The following is a 26,403-nucleotide window of genomic DNA, read 5'->3' on the forward strand; positions in this document are numbered from 1 at the left end:
GGTCATATTGAAAATGGTTAGCCACATTGTAAGACCAGTGGGAAGTAACTGAAGAGTTTTAGAGAGATGACAAGATGATCACATTTGAATTCCTGAAAGATCACTATAAGGGTAATATGAAGAATAAATTGAATGAGGCAATAGTAAATGTGAAGGGATCTATTGAGGGGATATCTATCACAGTCACCCAAGTGATGGTAGCTTGGTTGACAGTGGAGCTTGGATGTGGGTGGTGGAAATAGAAATGGAGACATAGAAGTGAATCTGAAAAATACTTAGGAAGAAAAATCAACAAGTCTTGGAGATGGATTAATATAAGAAATTGATTTCAAGAATGACTAAAAATGATACGGCTTCAGAATTCTGTCGTGGTCTGACAGTGACTGCCTTGGTTTCAATCTACCACCATGTAATGTTGGGCCACTTACAACCATTTAGTTTATATTTCTTCACTTAGAAAATAGAGATGATAATAATACTCAACCCATATAAATGCTATAACACATTTACAGCAGCATCTAGCTCATGATATTTGCTCAATAAATGTGCTAAATTAATAAATGTATTTTTAGTATATTTATGAAAAATCCCAATTATTAGCTATTTAGAAAAGCAGCTGTGACTAGTTTCTTTAAAATTAAATACATTGAAGACTTTTGTTCCAGCCAAGATGGACTAGCTCCATTCCTCCCAGATCCTCCCCTTGCAACTATTGTAAAAACCTCTGGGGCATAACCCAGCAAGTACCCAGGAAGACTCTGAGAGGTGAAAAGAAGAAGGTGGACTACTGGGGCACTTGGGCCTTGAGGAACAACAAGGTGTGAGCTCCCCCTTCTTTCTGCCTCTCAGCTCCCCATGGGGAGCCAAAGAAACCTGCATCCTGAAACCACCCATAGTCATGGAGAGGGAAAGCTCCAAAAAATCCAACTCCACTCCTCCTCGGGAAAGAACTAGGAAAGGGGAGGCCTAGGGAACAGAAAACCTTTCTGAAAACGCCTATCCTACTTTTGTCATATGTTCATAGAAAGCCTGCTTGGCAGAAGAAGGCCAAGCACTTATTCCCGCTCCGTACTAGCGTCTGAGGGGCCCAGCGTGGAGCGCAGGCTCCACTGCACCCAGCAGCGTGTAGACTGAGTGGGCACTGCAATGCCAAGGTAATTGGCATTCCACTCTCTCCTAACTTCACTGTCAGTGGAGCCCTGCAGAGACTGGAACCTCCACCTCCACCCAGCATTGACAGGCATACAAGATGGAGCTAACATTATACTTAATGGGGAAAGACTGAAATGCGTTCTCCTAAGGTTGGTGACAAAGCAGTAATAGCAGCTCTGACCACACTTGTGCCACCTGCGCTGGAAGTCTGATCCAGCACAACAAGCCAACAGAAGGAAGTAAAGCATACAAATCGGAAAGGAAGAAACCAGCCTAGTCCTTTTTACAGGTGACATAACGGGCTATGTAGACAATCCTGAGGAATCTACAAAAAATAATGTTATAGAATAGGTGAGTTCAGCAAGGTCTCAGGTCTAAAATGAATACACAGAAATCAACGTTATTGTTATATACTAGCAAACGATACATAGAAACCAAAATTAAAAACATCATATACAGTTCCTCCAAAGTAAAGTGAAATACCTAGTTATAAATCTAATAAAACATATACAGGATTTATATGCTGACAATCAGAAAACACTGATAAAAAATCAAAGAATGATTAAATAGTGTTCATGAATTGGCTCACTTTAATAAAAATGTCAATTCTCCACAAATTGATCTATATGTTGTACACCATCCCTATTAAAATCCCTATACGATTTTGTATAGAAGTAGAGAAGCTTAATCTACAATACTTATGTGAAAATTCAGAGGAACTAGAATAACTAAGTTTTGGAAAAGAAGAATATGGTGTGTGAGGGAATCGCTCTGTGTGATACCAAGGCTTTCTGTATACCTAAAGTAATCCAGGCTGTGTTATTGACCAAAAAATAGATGCATAGACCAATGAAGAGGAGAGAACCCCAAAACAGACAACTCAAGTATAACCAACTGGTTTTTGACAAAGGTACAAAACCAATTCCATGGACGAAAATAGACTTTTCTACAAAACTGTTAGGAAAAATAGGAGAAAAATCTTTGAGACCTAATGTTATACTAAGAATTCTTAGATATGACATTAAAGCTTTACTTTAGTCAAAAGTAAAACATTTTGCTTTGGGAAAGACTGCTAAAAGTATCAAAATACAAGCAATAGACTGTGAATAAACAAGTGCACACAATATGTCCAACAAAGCCTTATATTTAGAGTTCTCAAAATTCAACAGAAGCCCTGGCTGGTTGGCTCAGTGGTAGAGCATCGGCCTGGTGTGCAGGATTCCCGGGTTCGATTCCCGGCCAGGGCACACAGGAGAAGTGCCCATCTGCTTCTCCACCCCTCCCCCTCTCCTTCCTCTCTGTCTCTCTCTTCCCCTCCTGCAGCCAAGGCTCCATTGGAGCAAAGTTGGCCTGGGAGCTGAGGATGGCTCTGTGGCCTCTGCCTCAGGCACTAGAATGGCTCTGGTTGCAACAGAGCAATGCCCCAGATGGGCAGAGCATCACCCCCTCGTGGGCATGCCGGGTGGATCCCGGTCGGGTGCATGCGGGAGTCTGTCTGACTGCCTCCCCTTTTCCAACTTCAGAAAAATACAAAAAAAAAAAAAATTCAACAGAAAAAAATGACAAAATGAGCAGAAAACATGAACAGATATCTCACCAAAAATAAAGATATAGATAGCAGATGAGCACTTGGAAAGATTGTCAACATCATTAAGTATTAGCAAAATGCAAATTAAGATCACAATGCAGTATCACAGCACACACATGCGTGATTAAAATTTAAAAGTGACAATACCAAATGCTGGCAACTATGTAAGGAAACTCGATTACTCATACAGTGCTGCTGGGAATGTAAAATGGTACAGCCATGATGAAAAATCATCCGACATTCTTTAAAAAACTAAAAATGCATTTATCAGATGGCCCTGTAATCACACTTTGTACATTTATTCCTGAGTAATGAAAATGTATGCTCACACGAAAACCTGTACACAGGTGTTCATAGTAACTTTATTCGGAATAGCAAAATTCTGGAAGCCCTCCAAGTGTCCTTCAGTTGTGTGAATGGTTGAGCCAACTGTGGTATGTTTATACAATGGAATACTAGAGAGCATTAAAAAGAAGAAACTATGCACACAAAGAACAATCTGGGTGAAATTCAAGGACATTAGGCTTAGTGAAAAAGACAACCCAAAATATACTTACTGTATAATTCCACTGATATAGCATTCTCTAAATGACTAAACTGAAGAGCTAGAGAACATATCTGTAGTTGACAGTGACAGGGATTGGGGGTGACAGGGGTGAGGGAATGTGGAGGGGGTGCAAACACAAAGAGCATGATTGTGATGGTGGTTACACAAATTGTACATAAGAATATATTGCTTAGAACTCTGCACATGCACCCACACATAGCTATATGCACAATGAATACAGTTTAAAAAACAGTGTAAACTGAATTAGCTCTGTAGACTAGTTTATAGTAACATACCAATGTCAGTTTTCTGGTTTTTATAATGGACCGCAGGTATATAAGATGGCATTGAGGGAAGCTGGGTGAAGGACACAACAGACTCTTTGTACTACTTTTGCAATTCCTGTAAGTCTGTAATCATTTTTTTTAAAGTAAATACTACCAACACTGTGGCCAGCATTGTAGAAATTTTGTTTTGATCACAAAATAAAGTGGGTTTTTGTAAAGAATGCAGGAGGAGAAGGAGTGAGGTAATGGGAGTTTGAGTTCCAGATGTCAATCTTATTGTAAAACTTATTATCTATGTCCTTATAGGAAAAGCGTTCCATATATTCCAAACCCCAATTTCTTCATCTGTAAAATACGACCTTATCAGACCTGCCTGGCATATCCCAGTGAGGTTACTGTAACAATTTTGTAAAATACAAAAGAGCTTTCTTTAAAAGAAGGAAAGCCACAAGCCAGACAGACCCAAAGCACGGGGCATTGGCAGCCACAGCTGAATCGACTGTTTTAATAGCTTGCTTGGGTCCTGATTAGTTTTCTAAGGAAAACTGTGTGTTAATTGACAATGGCTATTGATTAGAATTGATTACGATGTCACAGAGGTGGATTAGAGTCCTTCTGACCTATCCTGTAAAAGAGAAAAGAAGAGGAAGGAGAAAGGAACTCTGACAGTGACAGTGCTTCACGAGTGCTCAATAAATATCAGCCAGCATAACAGTAATTATCATCATTATCCTTTGTCCTGAGAGGCTGACCCTCCAAATGTGCTATAATCAGACTCAGGTCATACATCAACAATCTTAAGCATACATCCTTCGCCTTCCCAATCCAGTTTTATTTCTTGGGGACCATAATGTAATCAAAGCAAATGCTTCTTTGGATCTTCAGAGCGGTATTCTAATTGTCTTCAAAAGCCTATTTATTCACAGCCTTTCTGCCTGAACTACCAGCCTCTAAAGAAAAGAGAAAGCTTTCTTAACCAATTTTTACTACCATTCAACAATTAAGTCTGCTCCCAAGTAATTGTAATAATAATGGCAATAGTAGCCCTACTGGTAGTAGTGGTCCTACTAGTGGTAGTCATGGCAGTAGCAACAACAACAATAAAATAGCTTACACTCAAGGAGCACTTACTAGTTGCAATGTGCTGTAATAAGTATTTTACCAGTAGGGGTCAATTTAATTCTCACGACCACCGGGGAGATAGGTTCTACTATAATTCACATTGTACATATTAGGAAACTAAGACATAAATTAGTGGAGTGACTCAAGTTCACATAGCTATTGAGTGACCTTTGGAGATAGGTCAGTTCTTAGGCAGGAATTTGGGTCCAGTATAGAGAAAGAAAGTCTTCATTTTAGTGTTATGGAATCACTCCCACTTGTCTTGGCTTAGCTTCAGCTACACCCAAATTGCTTTCAACTGCCCAGTGATGTGGTGGTCACCCTGGTGTCCAGAGTCACACATCTGAGCACCCCTACTTCCTAGTTTTGGGATCTTAGGTAGGTTATTTAATGTTGTTTTGTCTCAGGTACTTCATTGTAAAATGAGAAAACTTATGATTGTTGGGGTAGTCACATGATATTTGTACAAGGTCTAGCTCAATGCTTGGAGCTCTCTAAGGCTCAGAACCATTACATAAAGTAGTGATGGTTATAGAAAATGTCAGGTAATGGCAGTGTTGTGGAAAATATGCTGTCATTCTTTTCTTCAAAGTTCATTAGATATAACACATTAATGAAAAAACTCATAAATATCACCCTATACTACGATTGCCTCTAAAGAGGTAAAGATATTAAATTTAATAGAAGTTTCAAGATGGTAACATTCATGTGGTTTGGGGAGTGTGTGAAGAAAGCTTCACGACAAGAGGGTGGGTATGGATTGGTCTGTGAAGCCAGGCTGGCGCACAGGTGTTCCTTCTACATCCGGAGAGAATATTTTGAGTCAGGGAAACAATGTGACAAGATAAGAATGAGCTCATGCAGTTGCAGGACTGTGAGGGGGCCACCTCATCAAAGAAGAGAGTTTGCTTTAATGATTTTGCGAGAGGCAATCTACTGTATTTAACCATGGATGTGTTAATTAGCTCAAGGGGGAGAATCCCTTTGCTATGTATACATACATCAAAGTATCACTTTATACATTTAAATATCTTAGAATTTTGTTTGTCAAGTATTTCTCAACAAAAGACTGAGAGAAAGACTAGGTAGGTAAGGATGGGTCCATTGGAATGTGGTGTAAAATAGTACATTTCTTCACACTGTTCTTTTTTCTGAGGTGCCCTTCATGGGCATTTCTGGCTGATAAAATCGTGACCATTTTTTAAAGACTTGTTTAAATACTATGTTTTGCTAGAAGACTCTTCTCCCTATTAACAGAAATTTCTTCCCTGCAGTGAACTCTTAGTTCATCTTCGTTCCTCTTATCTGGCAAGACCACACTTGCAGCTTGCTCAGGTCATTCTGAACTATGCCTATTATCCCAATATAATTATGAGCAAAACCCCCTTTCACTCTAAAATATGTTTTATTTGTGTGATAAAATATAAGGTCACCCACTTACAACTCCTATCTCTCTTCCCTTGTGTTACATATTGCCGTCTGGTGGCCCCTATTAAAATGTTCACGTGAGCCAAGATCATATCTACTCATTTTAGTATTCCCAGTACAGACACTGATAATTATTTATAAGTGAATTTAAGTAAGGAGGTGGGAAAGCTCTTGGAGTCAAAGTCTATATTCTTAGACCTTTTTTATTTGTCCTTAAAATCAGCTGGTATTACACCTGCTCATGCCAGGTGCTTGTTAGATCTGTAAGTTTGATCAGCTAGCCACAGGGTTATACTATGTTTGGGGTTTGCTGGAGATCACTATAGCACAGAATACACATGTGTCCTCATAAATCTCTTCCTTTCTCAATGCTTGCTAGCCTGGGCACGTTTGTCACTGACAACTGGTGTTGGTCTTAAGGCCTAAACGGATTTTTCTTTGGAAAAATCAAAGGTGTTAAATCAACCTTACGTATGTGTGTATTTTAGTTGTACAGCATATGTGGGAGTAAAACAGCTCTCCTTCTCAGAATTTAACCTTTTTCATTATTGGGTCTCAGGCAGGAAATTCAGAATAAAAATTAATGAATATAGATGATATTTCAGTCAATTGCTACATTGACTTAACAAAACATGACAGTTAACAAACTGTATTGAATTTTTACTTTTGTCCATTTCTTTGGTTTGGGATTTCAAACTCTTGTTTTATAACCTTTTGTAATTTAATAACCCTAGTTGATTTTTTTTTCTTAAAATTTCTAAAAGGTTGTACTAGCAGATGTTAAAAGGGATTAAAGGGCATAAACTTTCCCATATTGTATATTTTTTTTACAGAGAAGTCATTTAGATGACTTTAAACTTTCTGATTATGAGCAGAAAGTGTAGTTATCTGTGAAATCTTGATTTCAAACTTGGAATCTCTCAGTCCAGGTTGTAGTGTTAGATTCCCTCCCCCCCCACATCTTGTAGATTAAATGTCCCCACTATTTGAATATACAGCGTGCGGCAAAGGTAGATTTACACTTGTTAGTATGTGGGACAGAGATTACTCTTGTGTTATTATTTATTAATTATTGTAGTATTTTCCATGTGAATAACTATAAACCTACTTTGGCCCCGCCTTTTCTATATACATTTAACACAGAGGTTAAATTCTGAACCTTATGTAAAGGTGTTCTATGGACAATTGGAGTTAAACTTCTGGAAGTACTTAAAGAGAGTCTTGTTGGCCTGACCTGTGGTGGCGCAGTGGATAAAGCATCGGCCTGGAAATGCTGAGGTCGCCAGTTCGAAACCCTGGGCTTGCCTGGTCAAGGCACATATGGGAGTTGATTCTTCCAGCTCCTCCCCCTTGTCTCTCTCTCCTCTCTGTCTCTCTCTCTCCTCTAAAATGAATAAATAAAATTAAAAAAAAAAAAAAAAAAAAAAGAGAGTCTTGTGAGTAAATGACTTTTCTACTGAGATCAGTCTCGTGCTGGCCAACATTCCCTGTGATCAGTGCCAGTCCTTGAAAAATACCTGTTGGTCAGTGGCCCTTTGCCAGGCTATATTAACTGTCTTCTTTTTCAGTGTCACCCTCTTTGTTCTAAAGAAGCTATAAAATCTCTCGTGTAGGTCTGTTTCTTTTTCCCTTTCTAACCTTACAGGAAGGGTTTCCCAACCTTGGCCCCATTGACGTTTTGCACTGATGAATTCTTTGTTGCAGTGGGCTGTCCTGTGCATTGTAAGATGCTTAGCAAGCATCCCTGGCCTCTGCCTGCGAGATTTTAGTGGCATCTTTTATGCCGAATAATAATAATAAAAACATTGTCAGATCACTGTCAAATGTCTCAAGAGGTAGAGAGGACCCCAAATTGCCCCCCACCCTCGTGAGAACCAGTGCCTTGGCACCTCTGCAGAAACCTTTGCAGAATGTGGACAAAGCAATGACCTTAGAGAAGCACATACCAGCCCTGAGATGTACATAAGTTGCTTGACTTCTCTCACACTCATTTACTTTACCTGCAAAGTGGGATAAATAACATCCATCTTTCAGTGTTGAGATTTCAGCAATCAGGCATAGAAATGGCGTGGCACACACAGTAAGGCCCCAAATCCATGCTATTCACTGTCATTCCTATTTCGGGGGGGGGGGGGTGGTTCCAGATAATTATTTTTCAACATGAGTGATTCCAACCTAAGAAAAGTTGTCTGTCTTTCTTTCCTACCCTGTAAACAGAGCATGATGAATGTGGCAGCGGGGAGCACAGCTGCGATGAGAATGCTATCTGCACCAACACTATCCAGGGCCACAGCTGCACCTGCAAACCAGGCTACGTGGGGAACGGGACCATCTGCAAAGGTAGGCTTGCGGCCCCAGGGTGCGCTGTGAGCTGCCATCCTGCCTGGGCTCTCGGTCCTCACGTGGCAGACTCTTTTCCCTGTTCTGGTGGCCCAGCACGGTCAGGGTTCCTGTGCCTGGTTTGTCAGCTGGCAAGGACACTGCGTCAGAGAAGGAAGGCTGAGAGTGTACCTTTTGGGTTGAATGAAAAATCTGTGTGTGGGGAAGTCCGGGGCATGGTTTCATGACTTGATGACTCTGTTCAGCTTTGCCTCTTAGCCTGAGTTTGTGAAGGATGCTCTGACTGCTTCCGTTTCCTGTAAGGCTTTGCTCAGAGGCTCATGGTCAACCTCCAGGTATCTGCTCCAGGAGGGAGCCTACAGTTTCAGCCTGTTTCTCTGGTTGTAGCAGGTCAGCAACCCAGAGGCCAGGGCCCTTACTTCCATCTACATTTAGCATAAAATTCAAATTCCTCCTTTCAGTTCAGCATCAGATCCCTGGCTCCTCTCAGCTGGCCTCTCTCCTTTCTCTCCCCCTCACCTCTTCTTCATCACCACATTATTCCTTGGACATGCCAACCGCATTCCTGTAGCAGAACTCTGTGCCTGTTGTCCCCTCAGCGTCAATGCTCATTTCTTTCAGTGTCTTCTCTTCACAGACACTTTCCTTTACCATTCTATTTAAAATAACACCCCCATCACTTCCTAGCTCCGTGCCCTACTTTATTTTTTCTCCGCTAATACAACCCGATAGAACATTACACATTCATGTGTTTCTGTAGCGTCTGCTTCCCCACTGGGACATAAGCTCCAGGAAGCAACCACTTGGTCTTGTCTCCTTGCTTTGCTGCCAGCAACTGGAGTGGTGCCTGGCATATTGCGGGCCCTCATTCAATATGTATTAACTGACTGAATCAACCGAAGAGGAAGAAGACACAATCACATTGGAAAAGAAGCAAAATGTGCACAGTAGCCCAGACAGTAATCCATGGATTAGGCCTATTATTACCCTCATTTTAGAGGTGAGACAACTGAGACACAGAAAGGTTAAGTGCTTCCCCAAGGACACACAGTTCCTATCCTCTACAGAGAGGGCATGCTGATGACGAGAGAGAAATAATGTACAATGAGTAAGTCACCTATTTGTGCATTAGGTTGGGGGTAATTTTAAAAGATTGGATTTATTCTGTTGATGAACTTGGGGTAAACAGCTGCACATGTGATGGAGAATGTACATTGGTCAAACATTCTAGTGGCAGTTTAAGAAATTCTATCAATATTCATCAAACTGAGGAGTACTGTAGGAATTCTGTAGATTCCTTTGATGTTTTTGCAGTACTGTTTGCACTCCTCAGAAACAAGAAACTACCGAGATATTCATCAGTGGTGAAATGATATGATTTTTTTTGACGCATCATTGGATGGAATAGAATAAAGTGTTAGAAACTCTGAGTATAGGTATGTGCACACACATGCATACATATATGCACATGCATACATACATACACATGCACTGAGAGTCCTCCAGGTTTTTGAGAAGAAAAATAAATCAAATTATAGGACAATACACATAGCATCCTCACACATCTAATTTATTATTTCAAAATACCTGTGCACATAATGCATAGCAACTGGACACATGCAAGCTGTTCACTATCTTCCCCATGGGTGGGTGTATATATGAAAGAGTATTCACTTATTGTTATAAATTCGATATTTTTTGCATCTCTTACCATGGGAATTGAAACCTGTATTATTAGTGTGCTTAAGTTCCATGAGGCAATGAAAGAAACTAGTGCTGAGATCCACAATGGTGGCAGAGTAGGCAGATGATAAAACCACCTCCTCCCAGGACCAACTGGAGTTACAACTAAATTTTTTTTCTCATTTTTCCGAAGCTAGAAACGGGGAGGCAGTCAGACAGACTCCCGCATGCACCCGACTGGAATCCACCCAGCACGCCCACCATGGGGTGATGCTCTGCCCATCTGGGGCGTCGCTCTGTTGCGTCCAGAGTCATTCTAGCACCTGAGGCAGAGGCCACAGAGCCAGCCTCAGTTCCCGGGCCATCTTTGTTCCAATGGAGCCTCGCTGCGGGAGGGGAAGAGAGAGACAGAGAGGAAGGAGAGGGGGAGGGGTGGAGAAGCAGATGGGCGCTTCTCCTGTGTGCCCTGGCTGGGAATCGAACCCGGGACTCCTGCACGCCAGGCCAACACTCTACCACTGAGCAAACCGGCCAGGGCCTACAACTAAATTTAAGAACAATTATCCTGAAAAACCAACTTGGCTAAATGAAGAGGACTCTTGTAACCAAGTATTCACAGAAAAAGCCTATTTGAGGCTGGTAGGAAGCATGGAGACATGAAAAGGGCTGACTCTGTGGCTGAAGTTCTGGAGGGCTATCTCAATTGTGGGGGGAATTCCCCACAATTTGAAGAGGGGCAGTCCAGGAAGGGATTTAAACCCCAAGCTGGGCTCCTCACCCCAGAGCACCAGAGCTGGGAAGAGGCTCTCACATAGCGTTTGGCTGTGAAAAGCAGTGACATTTCTGTCTGCCAGAAGAAAGGGGAGTCTGCAGAGACTCAGGTACCCTCTTAAAGGGCCTATGCAAAAATCTTATGCACAGCCATTTATTCTGGGCTCTGGTGGAGGGAGGGCTGAGTGACTAGAGTCGAATAAGGAGAGTCTGCTGTTTGTGGCTCTGGGGAGGACACAGGAGGACAGCCAGCAGAATGGAGTTATTCTCCCATACCGGAGTCGCTATCATTCTTGAGTGCGACACTCCCCTCTGTATGGCATCAGCTTGATGGAAAGAAATTTGTCCCACCATAAAGAGACTATGCCCTGCTGAGCAGTCATCAGCCTTGGCTGGGGAGTAGAGGTCTGGACAGACTCAAAGAGTGACAGTGACTCAGTTTTCTGGCTTTGAGGTGGGAACCATTCTCCTCACTTTCCTATGAATCTGACTGGTGCTTCCCCCTCCCAGGAGATATAATAGAACTACACTCCTAGCTGCCAGCAGACCCACACCCCAGCTCTAAGGCTCCATCTTCCCGACTCCTATTGTCCCCACCCTCCTGAGGTCAGGGCAAAATCCAGAAGAGTCTGAGATCTGTGACACTGGGAATCGGGCCACACCCACCACCTTCCTTGAAGCCTGACTGGTGCCCCCCATCAGGGGAGATCCAATAACTCTGTCTCCCAATTCCACCAGAGGCTCTTTCAGTGACAGAGCCTAACATGCAGACAGCAGATGGATGCAGCTGAAGACAGATCTCTTAAGTGTCTTGTGAATTTTGCTGACCTGCCCCTGTGCAAGGTAAAAGCTGGCCTTGATGTTCAGCTTGGTCTCTCCCACGTGCACCTGAGCCCAGCAGAGACTGCCACAAACTGTGAATCACTTATAGCCCCAAGTAGGTGCCTGAGGGACAGTCACAGGCATTGTCTTATATTGAACTACATCAAGTTTTTCCTCCCAAGAGGCCCAGGACCAAGATACCCAGTGGCCAACCTCAGACAACATCAGAGACGGATCCAATTAGCTTTACAGGCAGCATGTGCAAAGGGAGAGCTCTTCAGGCACCAAACCCAGCTGAGGTGAATTTGCTTCCTGTAGTCAGCACCTGTGCAGCAGACTGCACACATCGGTCAGTGTAGAGCCTCACAGTCAGTCAGCCAGAGGGTTAATCCCACACACAATGAGACAATAGCAACCAAGACTCAATTACACGATGATGGCCCACATAACCCACACAGGGACATCCATGGAGCACACAGCTCAGGTGATCAAGGAGCCACACCACTGGACCCAGCAGAACACCTACTACATAAGGTCACCCACAAAACTGGGAGTCATAGCAGATCTATCTAATTCATAGAAACAAACACAAAGAGGCAGCCAAATAGGGAGAAAAAGAAATAGGATCCAAATGAAAAAGCAGGCAAAATCTCCAGAAAAAAGAGCTCACTGAGATGAGAATAAGCAATTTATCATATACAGAGTTCAAAATAATGGTTATATGGATGCTCAAGGAACAGTGTGAGAACTTCAACAAAGAGATAGCAAGCACAAAACAGGAATAGAAGCCATAAAAGGAGACTGGTCAGAAATGAATAATATAATATCAGACATGAAGAATATACTAGAAGGAATAAACAGTAGGTTGGATGAAGTAGAAGATTGAATCAGAGATTTGGAAGACAAGGTAGAAAAAGCACCCAATCATAGCAGCAAAAAAGAAAAAGAATGAAAAAGAATGAGGACAGTTTAAGGAGACTTTGGGACAACGTGAAACATAACAACAACCATATCATAAGGGTACCAGAAGGAGAGGATAGAGAGCAAGGGATCGAGAACTTATTTGAAGAATTGATGACCAGAAATTTCCCTAACCAGGTGAAGGAAAAGGACATACAAGTCCAGGGAGTGCAGAGAGTTCCAAACAATATGGACCCAAAGAGGCCCACACCAAGGTACATCATAATTAAAATGGCAAAGGTTAAAGACAAAGAGAAAATCTTCAAAGTAGAAAGAGAAAAGCAGTTAGTTACTTACAAAGGAGCTCCCATAGTCTGTCAGCTGATTTATCAACAAAGATGTTTCAGGCCAAAAGGGATTGTCATGAAATATTCGAAGTGATGAAAAGCAAGGACCTGCAAACAAGAGTACTTTGCCCAGCAAGCTTATTATTTAAAATTGAAGGAGAAATAAAGAGCTTCCCAGACAAGAAAAAGTTAAAGGAGTTTGTTACAACCAAACCAGAATTATGAGAAATGTTAAGAAGAAGAAGAAGAAAAAAACAAAACAGAGGAGTACAGTTAAAAGAATAAAATGGCAATAAATATATACCTATCAATTATCACTTTATTTTTTATGCACGTATATATTTATTTATTTTTGAGAGAGGTAGGGAGAGAGAGAGACAGGGACATCAAGCTGCTCCTATATGTGCCCTGAGTGGAGAATCAAACCAGCAACCTCCACACTCCAGGACAACATTCCAACTGAGCTATCAAGCCAAGGCTTAATTATTTTTTTTTAAGAGACAGAGAGAGGAAGGAAGAGAGAGGAGAGGGGTGAGGGAGAAAAAGAGGAGGGGTAAGGGAAGCATTCATTTGTTGTTCCAATCAGTTGTACACTCAATGGTTGCTTACTGTGTGTGCCTTGATTGGGGATCAAACCTGCAACCTTGTCATTTTGGGATGATGCTCTTAACTGACTGAGCTAACCAGCCAAGGCCAATAATCACTTAAAATGTAAATGGTTTAAATGCTTCAATCAGATGACCTAGGGTAGGTGAATGAATAAGGAGGCAAGACCCACATATATATGCTATCCACAAGAGACCCATTTCAAAACAAAAGATATAGACTAAAAGTAAGGGCTAGAAAAAGATATTTCATGGAAATGGAAAGAACAAGAACAGAAACGCTGTCTATATTTGATAAAATAGACTTTAAAACAAAGGCTATAGCCTGACCTGTGGTGGCACAGTGGATAAAGCGTCAACCTGGAATACTGAGGTCACCAGTTCAAAACCCTTGGTTTGCCTGGTCAAGGCACATATGGGAGTTGATGCTTCCTTCTCCCCCCATCTATATTTCTCTCCTCTCTACAATGAATAAAATCTTAAATTTAAAAAAAAATTAAAACAAAGACAAAGGCTATAGTAAGAGATGAAGGATATTACATAATGAAAGGGAGCAATCCAACAAGAGGATATAATCTTTGTAGACATTTATTCATCCAATGTAGGAACACCTAAATGTGTAAAGCAAATCTTGATTGACATAAAGGGAGAGATAATCACCAATACAGTCACAGTAGGGGTTTTTAACACCCTATTGACATCAATGGATAGATCTTCCAGACAGAAAATCAACAAGGAAACAGTAGCCTTAAATGACACATTAGATCAGCTGGATTTAATTAAAATATTTAGAGCATTTCACCCCAATTCAGGAGAATACACAGTCTTTTCAAGTGCACATGGAACATTTTCTAGGATAGACAACATGTTAGGACCCAAAACAAGTCTCAGTAAATTTAAGAAGACTGAAGCATCTACTATATCAAGCATCTACTTTGACCACAATGGGATAAAAGTAGAACTCAATCACAGGGAAAAAACTAAAAAGCACACAAAAACATGGAGGCTAAACAAAAGGTTAATAAACAATTACTGTGTTAACAATGTGATCATTAAGGAACAAATCGCAATATATCTAGAAACAACTGAAAATGAGAACGCAACAAGCCAAAATTAATGGGACACCGCAAAGCAGTTCTAAGAGGGAAATTTAAAGCAATATAGGCCTACCTCAATAAACAAGATAAATCTCAAATGAACAATCTAACCTTATATTTAAAGTAATTTGAACAACAAACAATGCCTGAAGTGAGTAGAAGGAAGAAAATAATAAAGATCAGAGCAGAAATAAATGAAGTAGAGACTAAAAAAAATGCAAAAGATTAATGAGACCACGAGTTGGTTCTTTGGAAAGATAAACAACAATCACAAACCTTTAACCAGACTCATTAAGAAAAAGAAAGACAAGACTCAAATAAATAAAATCAGATATGAAAGAGGAGATATAACAGCAGATACCAAAGATAGACAAAGCATTTTAAGAAAATACTATGAACAAAAATAGATGTTAAAATTCTCAACAAAATATTGGCAAACCGGTTTCAGCAATCCTTTAAGAAGGTCAGACACCATGATCAAGTGGGATTTATTCCAGGGATGCAAAGGGATGTTGATACATTGGCAAGTCAATAAATGTGATATACCACATAAACAAAATGAAGTATAAAAATCACATGATCATATCCATAGATGCATAAAAAGCATTTGATAAATTCAGCATGCATTTATGTTAAAAACTCTCAGTAAAGTGGGAATAGAGGGAACATACCTCAACATAATAAAGGTTATAACTTATTTCCCCATGTATAAGACACATCATTTTCCAAAAAAAATTGGGGGTTTGAAAACTGGGTGCATCTTATATACAGTGGGTATAGGTTTTTTTTACTTGCATTTCCCACTTTTTCGCACTTGTTTTTGCGCTCATTGTTGAAAACAGTGATTTGTAATCAGACACAGGTGAGGACAAGCTAATGAATGGGAGTTTTGACAGTGATGAGGAGGAGTTGTATGAATTTTATGATGAATAAAACTTGAGTTCAATAACTTTATGTAATATATATTTTTTCAAATTTTGAGCCTCAAAATTAAGGTCTTTTATACATGGGAGGGTCTTACACATGGGGAAATATGGTATATGACAAACCCACTGCCAACATCATACTTAATAGGTAAAAACTACAAGAATTTCCCTTAAGATCAGGAACAAGACAGGGATATCTGCTATCATCATTCTTATTCAATATAATACTGGAAGTTCTAGCCATAGCAATCAGAAAAGAAGAACTAAAAGTCATCCAAATTAGAAAGGAAGAAGTAAAACTGTCATTATTTGTAATGACATGATACTGTTTATAGAGAAAACTATACATTCCACCAAAAAAAAAAAACTACTAGAAATTATCAATGAATTCGGTAAAGGAGCAGGATACAAAATAAATATCCAGAAACCAGTTGCATTTTTACACACCAATAATGATCTATCAGAAAGGAAAACTGGGAAAAGAATGCCATTCACAATTGCTTCAAAAAGTATAACATACTTTGGAATGAATTTAGCCAAGGATGTAAAAAACACTGAGGAAAGAAATTGAAAAAGACACAAATAAGTGGGATTATAAACCGTGTTCATGGATAGGAAGAATTAACACCATTGGTATCTGTTGTATTTCAAAGAACTAGAAAAATATTCTAAAAATTTATATGGAACCATGAAAGACCCCAAATAGCCACAGCAATCTTAAAAAAGAACAAAGTTGGAGGAACCACCCTATTTGATATCAAACTATACTACAAAGCATAGTAACCAAAGCAGCATGGTAATGGTATAAAAACAGACATATAGATCAATGGAACAGAACAGAGATCCCAGAAATCATCTCATGCCTATATGGTCAATTAATATATGACAAAGGAGGCAAGAACATACAATGGAGTAGAGATAGTCTATTCAACAAATGGTGTTGGGAAAACTGGACAGATACAGGAAAAAAAACACAACTACACCACCTTCTTACAGCATACACAAGAATAAACTCAAAATGGATTAAAGACTTAAATATTAGATATGAAACTATAAAAATTTTAGAAGAAAACATTAACAGTAACATCTTGGATATTTCTCATAGAAATATTTTTTCAGATAATTTCTGAGTCTTTGTACAGCAAAGAAACCATCAACAAAATGAAACCCACAGACTGAGAGAACATATTTGCTGATACATCTGATAGTGGATTAATATCTAAAATGCATAAAGAATTTATAACACTCAGCACAATAATCAAACAATACAATTAAATAATGGGCAAAAGACCTGAATAAACACTTTTCTAAAGAGCACATACAGATGGCCAATAAACATATGAAAAAGATTCTCAACATCACTGATCATTAGAGAAAAAATTTAAACCATAATGAGGGATCACCCCACACATGTCAGAATGGTTATCATCAATATATCAACAAATAACAAGTGATGGTGAAGATGTGGAGAAAAGGGAACCCTTATACATTGTTGGTGGGAATGCAGATTGGTGCAGCCACTGTGGAAAGCAGTATGGAGTTATTTCAAAAAATTAAAAATAGAACTGCCTTTTGACCCAGCTATTCTGCTTCTGAAAATTTATCCTAAGAATTCTGAAACAGTAATTCTAAAGAATATATGCACCCTTATGCTCACTGCAGTGTTAATTACAGTAGTCAATATCTGGAAACAGCCTAAGTTTCTATAATTAAATGAATGGATAAAAAACATAGTGTTTCACTTACACAATAGAGAACTACATGGTCATAAAAAGAAGGAAATATGGCCTAACCTGTGGTAGCGCAGTGGATAAAGCATCAACCTAGAATGCTGAAGTCACTGGTTGAAAACCGTGGGCTTGCCTGGTCAAGGCACATATGGGAGTTGTTGCTTCCTGCTTCACCCTGTTCTCTCTCTCTTTCTGTCTTTCTCCTCTCTCTCTAAAAATGAATAAATAAAAAAATCCAAAAAAAAAAGAGAAGAAAATATGAACCTTTGAAACAGTATGAAGGACCTGGAGATCATTATCCTAAGTGAAATAAGCCAGTTAGAGAAAGACAAATACCATATGATTTCACTATATGTGGACTCTAATAAACAAAATGAACTAACAAGCAAAATGGAAACAGACTTATACATAGAGAGCAGGCTGACAGCTGTTGGTAGTGGTGGTAAGAGAGGTGGAAAGATAGAGAAAAAAGGACTAAACCCTCCCCAAACCTGAGTAACATGAACAAGAGAATGACGATTGCCGAGGTGGGTTGGAGGTAGAGGAGGGTGTAGTGTGATAAATGACGATGGACTAGTACTTGGCGGGGGGACACACACAGAATATGGTGTACAGAGATGTGTTATAGAATTGGGCACCTGAAACCTGTATACTTATGTTAACCAGTGTTACTTCAGTGAAATTCAATTAAAAATAAATAAGGAAAAAACTATATAAACAAACAAAGAAAAAACCAATGCTCAGCTTTTAAAAGAAGGCTGAAGCTATTTCCAAAGCAAAACCCCAAACCAAAAAAACCCGTGAGCATTAGTAGGGTTTCTAGGACTACCAAACCCGTTGCTGGTACTTGCATGCTCATGCTATAAATCCAAGAAGCTGCACAGGGATTTGATTTTAATGCATTTTTCTCAGAATTGTGTTGCCTTGTCAAATAATATTAATTGCACTTAGTTCAGTGGGTTTGTGTTTGCTAAGCTGCTCATGCCATTGTGATAAGTGGTTGGTTCATCTTTGTGGAATTGGAAGTCCAACTGTGGAAAAAATATGAGTTCCAATAATGTTCCTGGTGTCCACAGACTCTGAAAATGCATCTTTCCTTGAAAGTTATGAATTAGGAAAAATACAGTTTTCCTAAAGTGATTCTCATGGTCAGTCTTGTTGACCTCAGTAAGATAGGGAACTCATGTATTTTATAAATGTTGCTTGTGGAGGTGGTGCAAAGTGGGTGAAGAATTGGACAAACAGGTTGGAGAGTTGAGGTTTAGACCTGCTGAGTTGTAACTTTTATATTTTTATATAGTAAAATTGGGTTCATACAACGTTCTGTGTTTATCCAACAATGTTATTGAGAAGAATTACTACAGGAATATGTACTGATGAGTTTTAAAGTATCAAATGCTGTAAGAAGTGAAAATAGCGTTAGTAGAGGTCCAGTGATGAAGGAGGAGGCAGTTCATGAGTTGCTTGAAGTTCAGCCTTCTGGTTGAAGTGCAGTCAGACCTCATCCTACTGCACTGTGATTTATTGCACTTCACAGGGGTTGCATTTTTAAGATACGAAGGAAAGACCCTCCACTGGCAAAATGATTGAGATACTTTATTGCGATACTTGCTTTGTTACAGTGGTCTGGAGCCTAACCTGCAATGTCTCTGATGTATGCCTGTACCCAAATTTGTGTCTCAGTTGCAGGGCATGCATTTATAGTTTCCTTTTCCACCTGTAGCTGAAACATTTACAGAGCGAGGTGGACAAGGATCACCAGACAACTTGAACTAATTTTCTTTTTATTTTTTTAATGTCTAAGCTCTTTTTTAGACATGGTGTTGTTCATGGAATTGACAACCTCTGGGTAGAAATAAACACTCTTCACACTTATATTAACTAGCAGAACTATAGGCAGCAGTTTCTCAAACAAAACTAACGAGTGTGAATTCTCTCAGATGGGCTTTCCTAGTGGCTGATGCCCATGTGAGGAGTTGTTTCTCATGTGGATGGAAAATACCAGTTAAACTTCAACAACAGTCACAAGTATGTATGTGCAAGACACTTTGCTGGATGTGTTCACAAATGTTATCTCATTTAGTTCCCACCATAACCCCGGGAGGTTGATAGCATCATTCTGTTTCACAGGTAAAACTTGAATAAGACGTAGTTGAATCTGATTTAACCCATTTAGTCCACCTGCCTTTAGTTTCTTCCTCCTCACCCTCCTTTCCTTTTCCTTCATCTTTTCCCCCTGTTTCTACCCCTTTCCTTTCCCATTTATTTATTTATTTATTTATTTTTGCATTTTTCTGAAGCTGGAAACAGGGAGAGACAGTCAGACAGACTCCCGCATGCGCCCGACCGGGATCCACCCAGCACGCCCACCAGGGGCGACGCTCTGCCCACCAGGGGGCGATGCTCTGCCCATCCTGGGCGTCGCCATGTTGCGACCAGAGCCACTCTAGCGCCTGGGGCAGAGGCCACAGAGCCATCCCCAGCGCCCGGGCCATCTTTGCTCCAATGGAGCCTTGGCTGCGGGAGGGGAAGAGAGAGACAGAGAGGAAGGCGCGGCGGAGGGGTGGAGAAGCAAATGGGCGCTTCTCCTGTGTGCCCTGGCTGGGAATCGAACCCGGGTCCTCCGCACGCTAGGCCGACGCTCTACCGCTGAGTCAACCGGCCAGGGCTTCCTTTCCCATTTATGATTTCACTCTTTCCTCTCCCCTGCCTGTTCATTTACCTCTTGCTTTCTTTCTCGCTCTCTTTAATTCTAACTAGAGAGTGTAAAGAAACTAGAAAGGGAAGCTAGAGGGCAATGACAATCTATAATTAGTTTTTGTTGACAGTTTCATAAAAAGACTAAGGTACTGTTGAAAATAGGCAATCGCTGTTGCTAACTGTTTTGACATTTGGGGCTAAGTGGGGAAAACCCTTGCAAACTGTTGTAAATCAATCTGCATGCACTGACTTGAGGTGGACGTTGCCTGTGGAAGTGTTTATCAGCTTGCCCGGTCCCGCGTTAACCTGGAGCCGAAGGCGGGCTCTAACTGGGCTGTTGTCGGTAAGAAGCCAGTAGACCAAGTCTTCGATCGTGTCTGTCATGAGGGCTGGATGAGATGATCCCTGAAAACGTTTTTGTCTTAATGTTTCATAATATTGACATGTAGTCTATAAACATACAGTGAGCAGGAATTCTGTGTCAGGAGCCTAAATTCAGGCACCGAGAGAGCAAAAAAAACAACTAAGATGGAGCCGCTGGGGATTTCACCACTTAGGGGGGAAAAGGGTGTAAACAAATGTTTTCAACCCAGGCGAACAGTTCACAGGGTGATATTATCCATGGAAAGAGGCTTCTATAGAACTACTTCTAATACAGAGCCATGTGAAAGGCATGCTGGGTGTCAGTTAGGACTCCTTTGGTTTTGAGGAAGAGAAATCTACCAGCAGGAGTGATTATGTTTGCAGAGCCCCGAGTAAAACGAAAGTGGGATGTTGTTCAAAAAGCAGGAAAAATCTGCTGTTTAAACATAGCACAACATTTTCTCAACCTATCCTGGTGCTTTTATTTGCCATTGGGAAAACAGCTGTGTTGGGCTTGCTCACTTGTGCTTTGCCTGATCAGTGTGTGAGCATGTGGCAGTGCCTCGGGTGTATAGGCTATGTCAGGCTACGGGTGCTTGCCCTCGGGGCGGATGGCAGATTGCCTGCTCATCACTGTGAGGGGCCATTTTTGCTGTTTGTTCGTTTGCCTGAGAAGTGATTTTCCCCTGCCTGTGTGCTCGTCCACTGTTGCGAGACTCTATTAAATGGGAATGGCCCAATGCTTTCGGGCTTTGCAGTTTCTCTACCGTCTGCCTGAATCCAATGTGGACCTGCCTGGCCTCGGCCATCAGCAGTACACGTGCTACTTAATGTCTCAGTTTTGGAGCGAGTGCAGACCATGGGAGGAGCTCCAAGCCCATTCCCTACCTTGGCACATGCACATGGCCCATGGACAACAGGGTGCCCCTCGGCCCTGACCAGAGCTCTCTGACTGGGGCAGGAAAGGTGAGTCAGGTGGCTTTCCTTCCACCCCAGTCCAGAGTAAAGTGGGCCACTGTAAAGCCAGTAGCCACGACCACCATCACAGCCACCTGGCCAGTGCAGGTTCAGATTTGATTCGGACAGACAGTAATGAAACAACGGAACTAAGAACTGGTGGGCCATTACCTTTAATCCTAGCTTGCACCCAGAGGACTAGAAATACACACAGTGGGAAAACACTTCCCTTTCCATTCAGGACTCCCAAAGCCACTGACTTATCCGAGTTTCCTAGAATCAAAGATTTCTACCTCGCCATCCTTATTCATCTCTGTTCTCCATCTCCTTCTCTCTGCACAAACTCTGCACAAATTGGCTTCTCCTTCAACACTCTGCCATCTTGGCTGCTTCTCCTCTCCTCCACGTGGCCTTTCTCTGCTCTCCTTGCAATGCTAATTTCAGGAACCGAGGAGAGCAAGCCCCAGTCTGCCCCATTTTATAGTGTAGAAATCAAAACCTTTAATCCAATATACAAACAAGGAAGTCTCTGATACAAAGTCATTTATCTGAGGCATGATGGGATTCCTTATGAGAGCATACCACCCCACATCATGCAACAGTCAAGGGTGTGGGGACAAGCTTAGTGTTGAGAAGATCTTAGTATTAAAACGGTGGGAAAGGCTTAGTCTTAAAACTAAGACTTAGGCCAGGGGTCGGGAACCTTTTTGGCTGAGAGAGCCATGAATGCCACATATTTTAAAATGTAATTTTGTGAGAGCCATTCAACAACCTGTGTACATTACGCATTATCCAATAAAAATTTGGTGTTGTCCCAGAGGACAGCTGTGATTGGCTCCAGCCACCCACAACCATGAACATGAGCAGAATGGATTGTAATACATGAGAATGTTTTATATTTTTAACATTATTATTTTTTTTATTACAGATTTGTCTGTGAGCCAGATGCAGCCATCAAAAGAGCCGCATCTGGCTCACAAGCCATAGGTTCCCAACCCCTGCCTTAGGCTATAACAACCCTGCCTGCTTACAGCCTGTCCCCCACATCCAATGCAAACTATAAGCAAGCAAACATATATCTCATATTTACAAACTTATTTGACCAACAGCCACCCAAGGGAACCTCAGTATTCCTGCTAGTCCCCTTATCACCCGCAGCATGCACCCAAGTGCTGCCAGCTAGGAGTAGGTAGGCTAGGACACAGCCACGCTCCACCTGGAAACGCCCAGAGCATGTACGCCCAGATCTGACCCTCCCTGTGTCTGTGCACAGGACCGTGCTGGGGACAGGGTATGGCAGTTGTTGCTGGGCAGGGAGGGAGAGGCTGTGAGGGATTGGGCGAGGGGAATGGAGAGCTGAGAGCCCATTCTGGAGAGACAGGGAGGCGGTGGGCATTGGGGTTACATATGAGCTAAGGCTCCAAACCCCCATCGCACGCTCCATTTCCCCTAAGGGACTTCACTTACAAAGCACAGATTCAAAGATGAAATTATTGAGAACTTCAAGATGGTGACCGCAGAGCATTAAGCCTCATGTGTCGGGCACAGGTTGCATGCTAGTGAAGCTGACACTATGTGCCAGCATTAGTGAGCTTTCCAGGTGTGTCACAGAATATCAAGGTGAAAGGTGGCCGGGGCTTCGGAACAGAGGGCTGCAGGCGCTGGAGTCTGAGAGTGCCTTCCTTCTATCTCCTTCTGCTTCTCTGTGGCTTTGCATTTCTCATTACAGCCTGGCTGTCCATTTATCCATCCATGTGGTTGAAGATTAAACCCTCTGTTTTGTAGGTTCAGTCTCTTAGGGACCTAATCGTGTTACTGAGATGGTCAGTCTCTTAGGGACCAATATGTTATTCTATTATGATAACTGTTGTGGTTTGAAGAGTGACTACAAATGATCCCCTTGTTTTCCCCACCTGAGTTCAGAACTAACCGAGAGACTAATAAAACAATCAAGCAGGTGGAGACCAAAATATCAATGTAAATACAGATAAAGATTATGCCGGAGAGTGTAACTTATGGACATGACGATAGTATTTGTAATATTAAACTGTCAAATTAGGCTCATGCAGCCAGGCACAGGTGGTCCAAGGCAACCAGTGGAGTGTAGGGAATCACCCACCTAACCTTGAACCCTCTATGAGTTGGATTGGGGAACTTTAGGTAAAAGCCCTGAGTGAATGTCTCTTGGATGTAAACACCAAGAAGCTGTGTGAGTGAGTAACCTTTGTGTAGACACAAAGGAATGCACGTGAACAGACTTTAGAAAATTAGCCTAGAGGTTCTAGACCACCCCTTTCTTGGTACTCCTTAATTAGCAAAAGAAAAAGATTGCAGTGACCAAAATTAGCCCTTTCTCCATGTCAGCAAAATGGCCATTAGTCATTCTTTCCTTTTATCACTTGGCCTCCCTCCCTTATAATCCTGTTACCTCTGTTCTGTTTGTGATCAATAAAAGCTAAGGGAGAAGGAGATTCACGGGGTCTTCTTTGCCTCCCTTGGCAGGCCTCCCCCTCTTCCTCTTAACATAAGTTTGTGTCTTGAGTAGGTTTTCTCCACATAACACTGGTAGTTCCCAGTTGGCTGGAGTGCTACAGTGGAATATCTCCACATGGGGTTTCCTCTGCACCCTCTAGGGAAGAACAGCCAGAATGGGTGTTTCCTGTGGGCCTCCTGGTCCCTAGGGCACGAGGAAAGAGCTAACATACCCATGTTCACATCCTCTCTCCAGCTCACAAACAGTCAGGGAAGAATGGGAGGGCAGGCCAAGGGCCCAAGGGGAGGCCACTTTGAGGGCAATCACATAATTGGAAAAGAACACCCCACCCCCCAAATCCACCAACATCTTCTGTTAAGAGGTGGCAAAATATTTGTGTCTGTAGTTTCATCTTTTTTTTCTTAAACGGGGTCTTTGCTTACCTTTCATTCATTCTTAATTCATAGTTATTTAAGTGAGAAGTCAGAGCCAAGGAGTCAGCTGCGGGTTTAGCTGGCACAGCTCAGGGTCTGTTTGCCAGCTGTGGCCATCTCCACTCGAGGAACAGTCCTGCTAGAGCCTATTCTAAAGCTAGGGGGATGCCCTTGCTCTTATCTTCAGCATTTAAGAAGACCATGGGTAGTATCACACTCCCAGTGTCCGCTCAATGGCTTTCTGTTTCTAGAGTAGATGAATTAACCTTCCCTTACTCAGTGTTTGTTTTCTTCCCCTCCCCCTTTATTAAGTGAGAGGAGGGGAGAAAGTGAAACATAGTCTCGCATGCACCCTCACCAGAATCCACCCAGCAACCCTGTCTAGGGCCAATGCTTGAATCAATTGAGCTATTTTTAATGCCTAAAGCTGACGTTCTAACCAACCAAGCTATCCTCAGCGCCTGGGGCCATCACTCAAACCAATTGAGCCACTGTCTGCAGGAGGGTGTTGGGCAGATAAAATATATTATGCTGACTTTGTTAAAGATGGCGCAGCCCATGTGGAAGCCTGGCGCCCAGGTGATTGCTTGGGATGGGTGTGATTATGTTAACATGTGTTGGGGGAGGGCTTTCATGCCAAAAGGTTTTAAAAGGAAGAGAAGGTCATGTGGAGGAGGCTAGGAGAAGCAGCCAAGATGGAGTGCTGATGGAGAAGCCAGTTTGGGCAGAGAGAAGGAGATGGGAAACAGAGGTGAATGAGACTGGTGAGGTTAGAAACTTTTGATTCTAGGAAACTCGGATAAGTCAGTGGCTTTGGGATCCCGGAATGAAAAGGAAAGTGTTTTCCCACTGTGTGTATTTCTTGCCCGCCAGGTGCAAGCTAGGATTAAAGCTAATGGCCCACCAGTTCTTGGCTTCGTTGTTTCTTTACCAACTGTCCGAATCCAATGCAAACCTGCATAGGCCAGGCGTCTGTGATGGTGGCCGTGGCTACTGGCTTTACAGAGGGGAAGAGAAGAAGATGGTTGCTTCTCTTGTGTGCCCTGACCAGGAATTGAGCCTGGGACCATATGCTGGGCCAATGCTCCACCACTGAGCCAACCAACCAGGTCTTATTTTCAAACTGTGCTCAGGGCTCTAGAATGACTTCACAGTTTATGTCAATGTAGTTTCATTTTTCCTTCCAAGTCCTGTAAGCCCTCCCTGATATCAGGCTGGGTGAGCAACTCTTCTCTGTGCTTCAAAGACACGCTCCAAACACTATTTGCTTCAGTCCCCATAGTCCCATGTTGTATATGAATGTTTACTTATCTGTTTCCTGCAGGCCATGGCTAAGTTTCGCTGTTTAACCAACAGTTAGTACAGAACTAAGGATGTTATAATCCTCAGTCATTTTCTGATGAGTGAACATATCACGGTTCTTTTCTAATAGAACATGCCTATGCATCTAGCAGATTTTTACCTAAAAGCAAAAGTCTGCCTGGGACACAGAGGTACTTAGTCCACTCAAGCCTTACCCCCTGCCTAAGGGCACCACGGCTCCCAAAGGTGCATGTGCAAACTTACTTTAATGTGGAGTCTGCTTTGCTTTCAAAGAAAACTATTACAATAAAATTCAGTCACTGTTGAAGTTTCTGGAACGTTTCTTTTTTTAATTTAGAAAATTAATGGGGTGACATTGATCAATAATAATACATAGGTTTCAGGTAAATTATATCTAGAGCATTTGAACTGTGGATTGTGTTGTGTGCCCATCACCCAAAGTCAAAGCGTTTTTTATCACCGTGTATTTGTCCCTCTTTACTCCCTTCTCTTCACCCCCTCCCCCTGGTAACCACTTCACTTTTATCTGTTTCCATGAGTGTCAGTTTTATATCCCACCTATGTGTCAAATGATATAGTTCTTAGCTTTGTCTGATTGTAGTATTCTATTGTATATATGTACCATATCTTCTTTGTTTCATAGATCTGTACCATATCTATCTTTTTATATACTATTGTATATATGTACCACAATCCTCTGTTGAGGGACACTGGCTTTTCCCATATCTTGGCTACTGTGAATAACGCTGCGATGGACATGGGGGTGCATGTGTCTTTACATACCAATGTTTTCGAGTTTTGGGGGGTA

At 41.7% G+C, this 26,403-nt stretch overlaps 1 protein-coding gene across 2 annotated transcripts in view; it reads left to right on the forward strand.

Annotated features, from left to right (window-relative positions):
* Positions 1-26,403, forward strand: part of NELL1 (neural EGFL like 1) — an 854,093-nt gene that overhangs the window by 483,177 nt on the left and 344,513 nt on the right. For both annotated transcript variants that reach the window (XM_066251133.1, XM_066251134.1), the window contains exon 14: positions 8,342-8,464. In XM_066251133.1, the coding sequence (XP_066107230.1) occupies positions 8,342-8,464 (123 nt within the window). The remainder of the gene's footprint in view (positions 1-8,341; positions 8,465-26,403) is intronic.

Source organism: Saccopteryx bilineata, chromosome 1 (assembly GCF_036850765.1).
Source record: "Saccopteryx bilineata isolate mSacBil1 chromosome 1, mSacBil1_pri_phased_curated, whole genome shotgun sequence".
NCBI lineage: Eukaryota > Metazoa > Chordata > Mammalia > Chiroptera > Emballonuridae > Saccopteryx > Saccopteryx bilineata.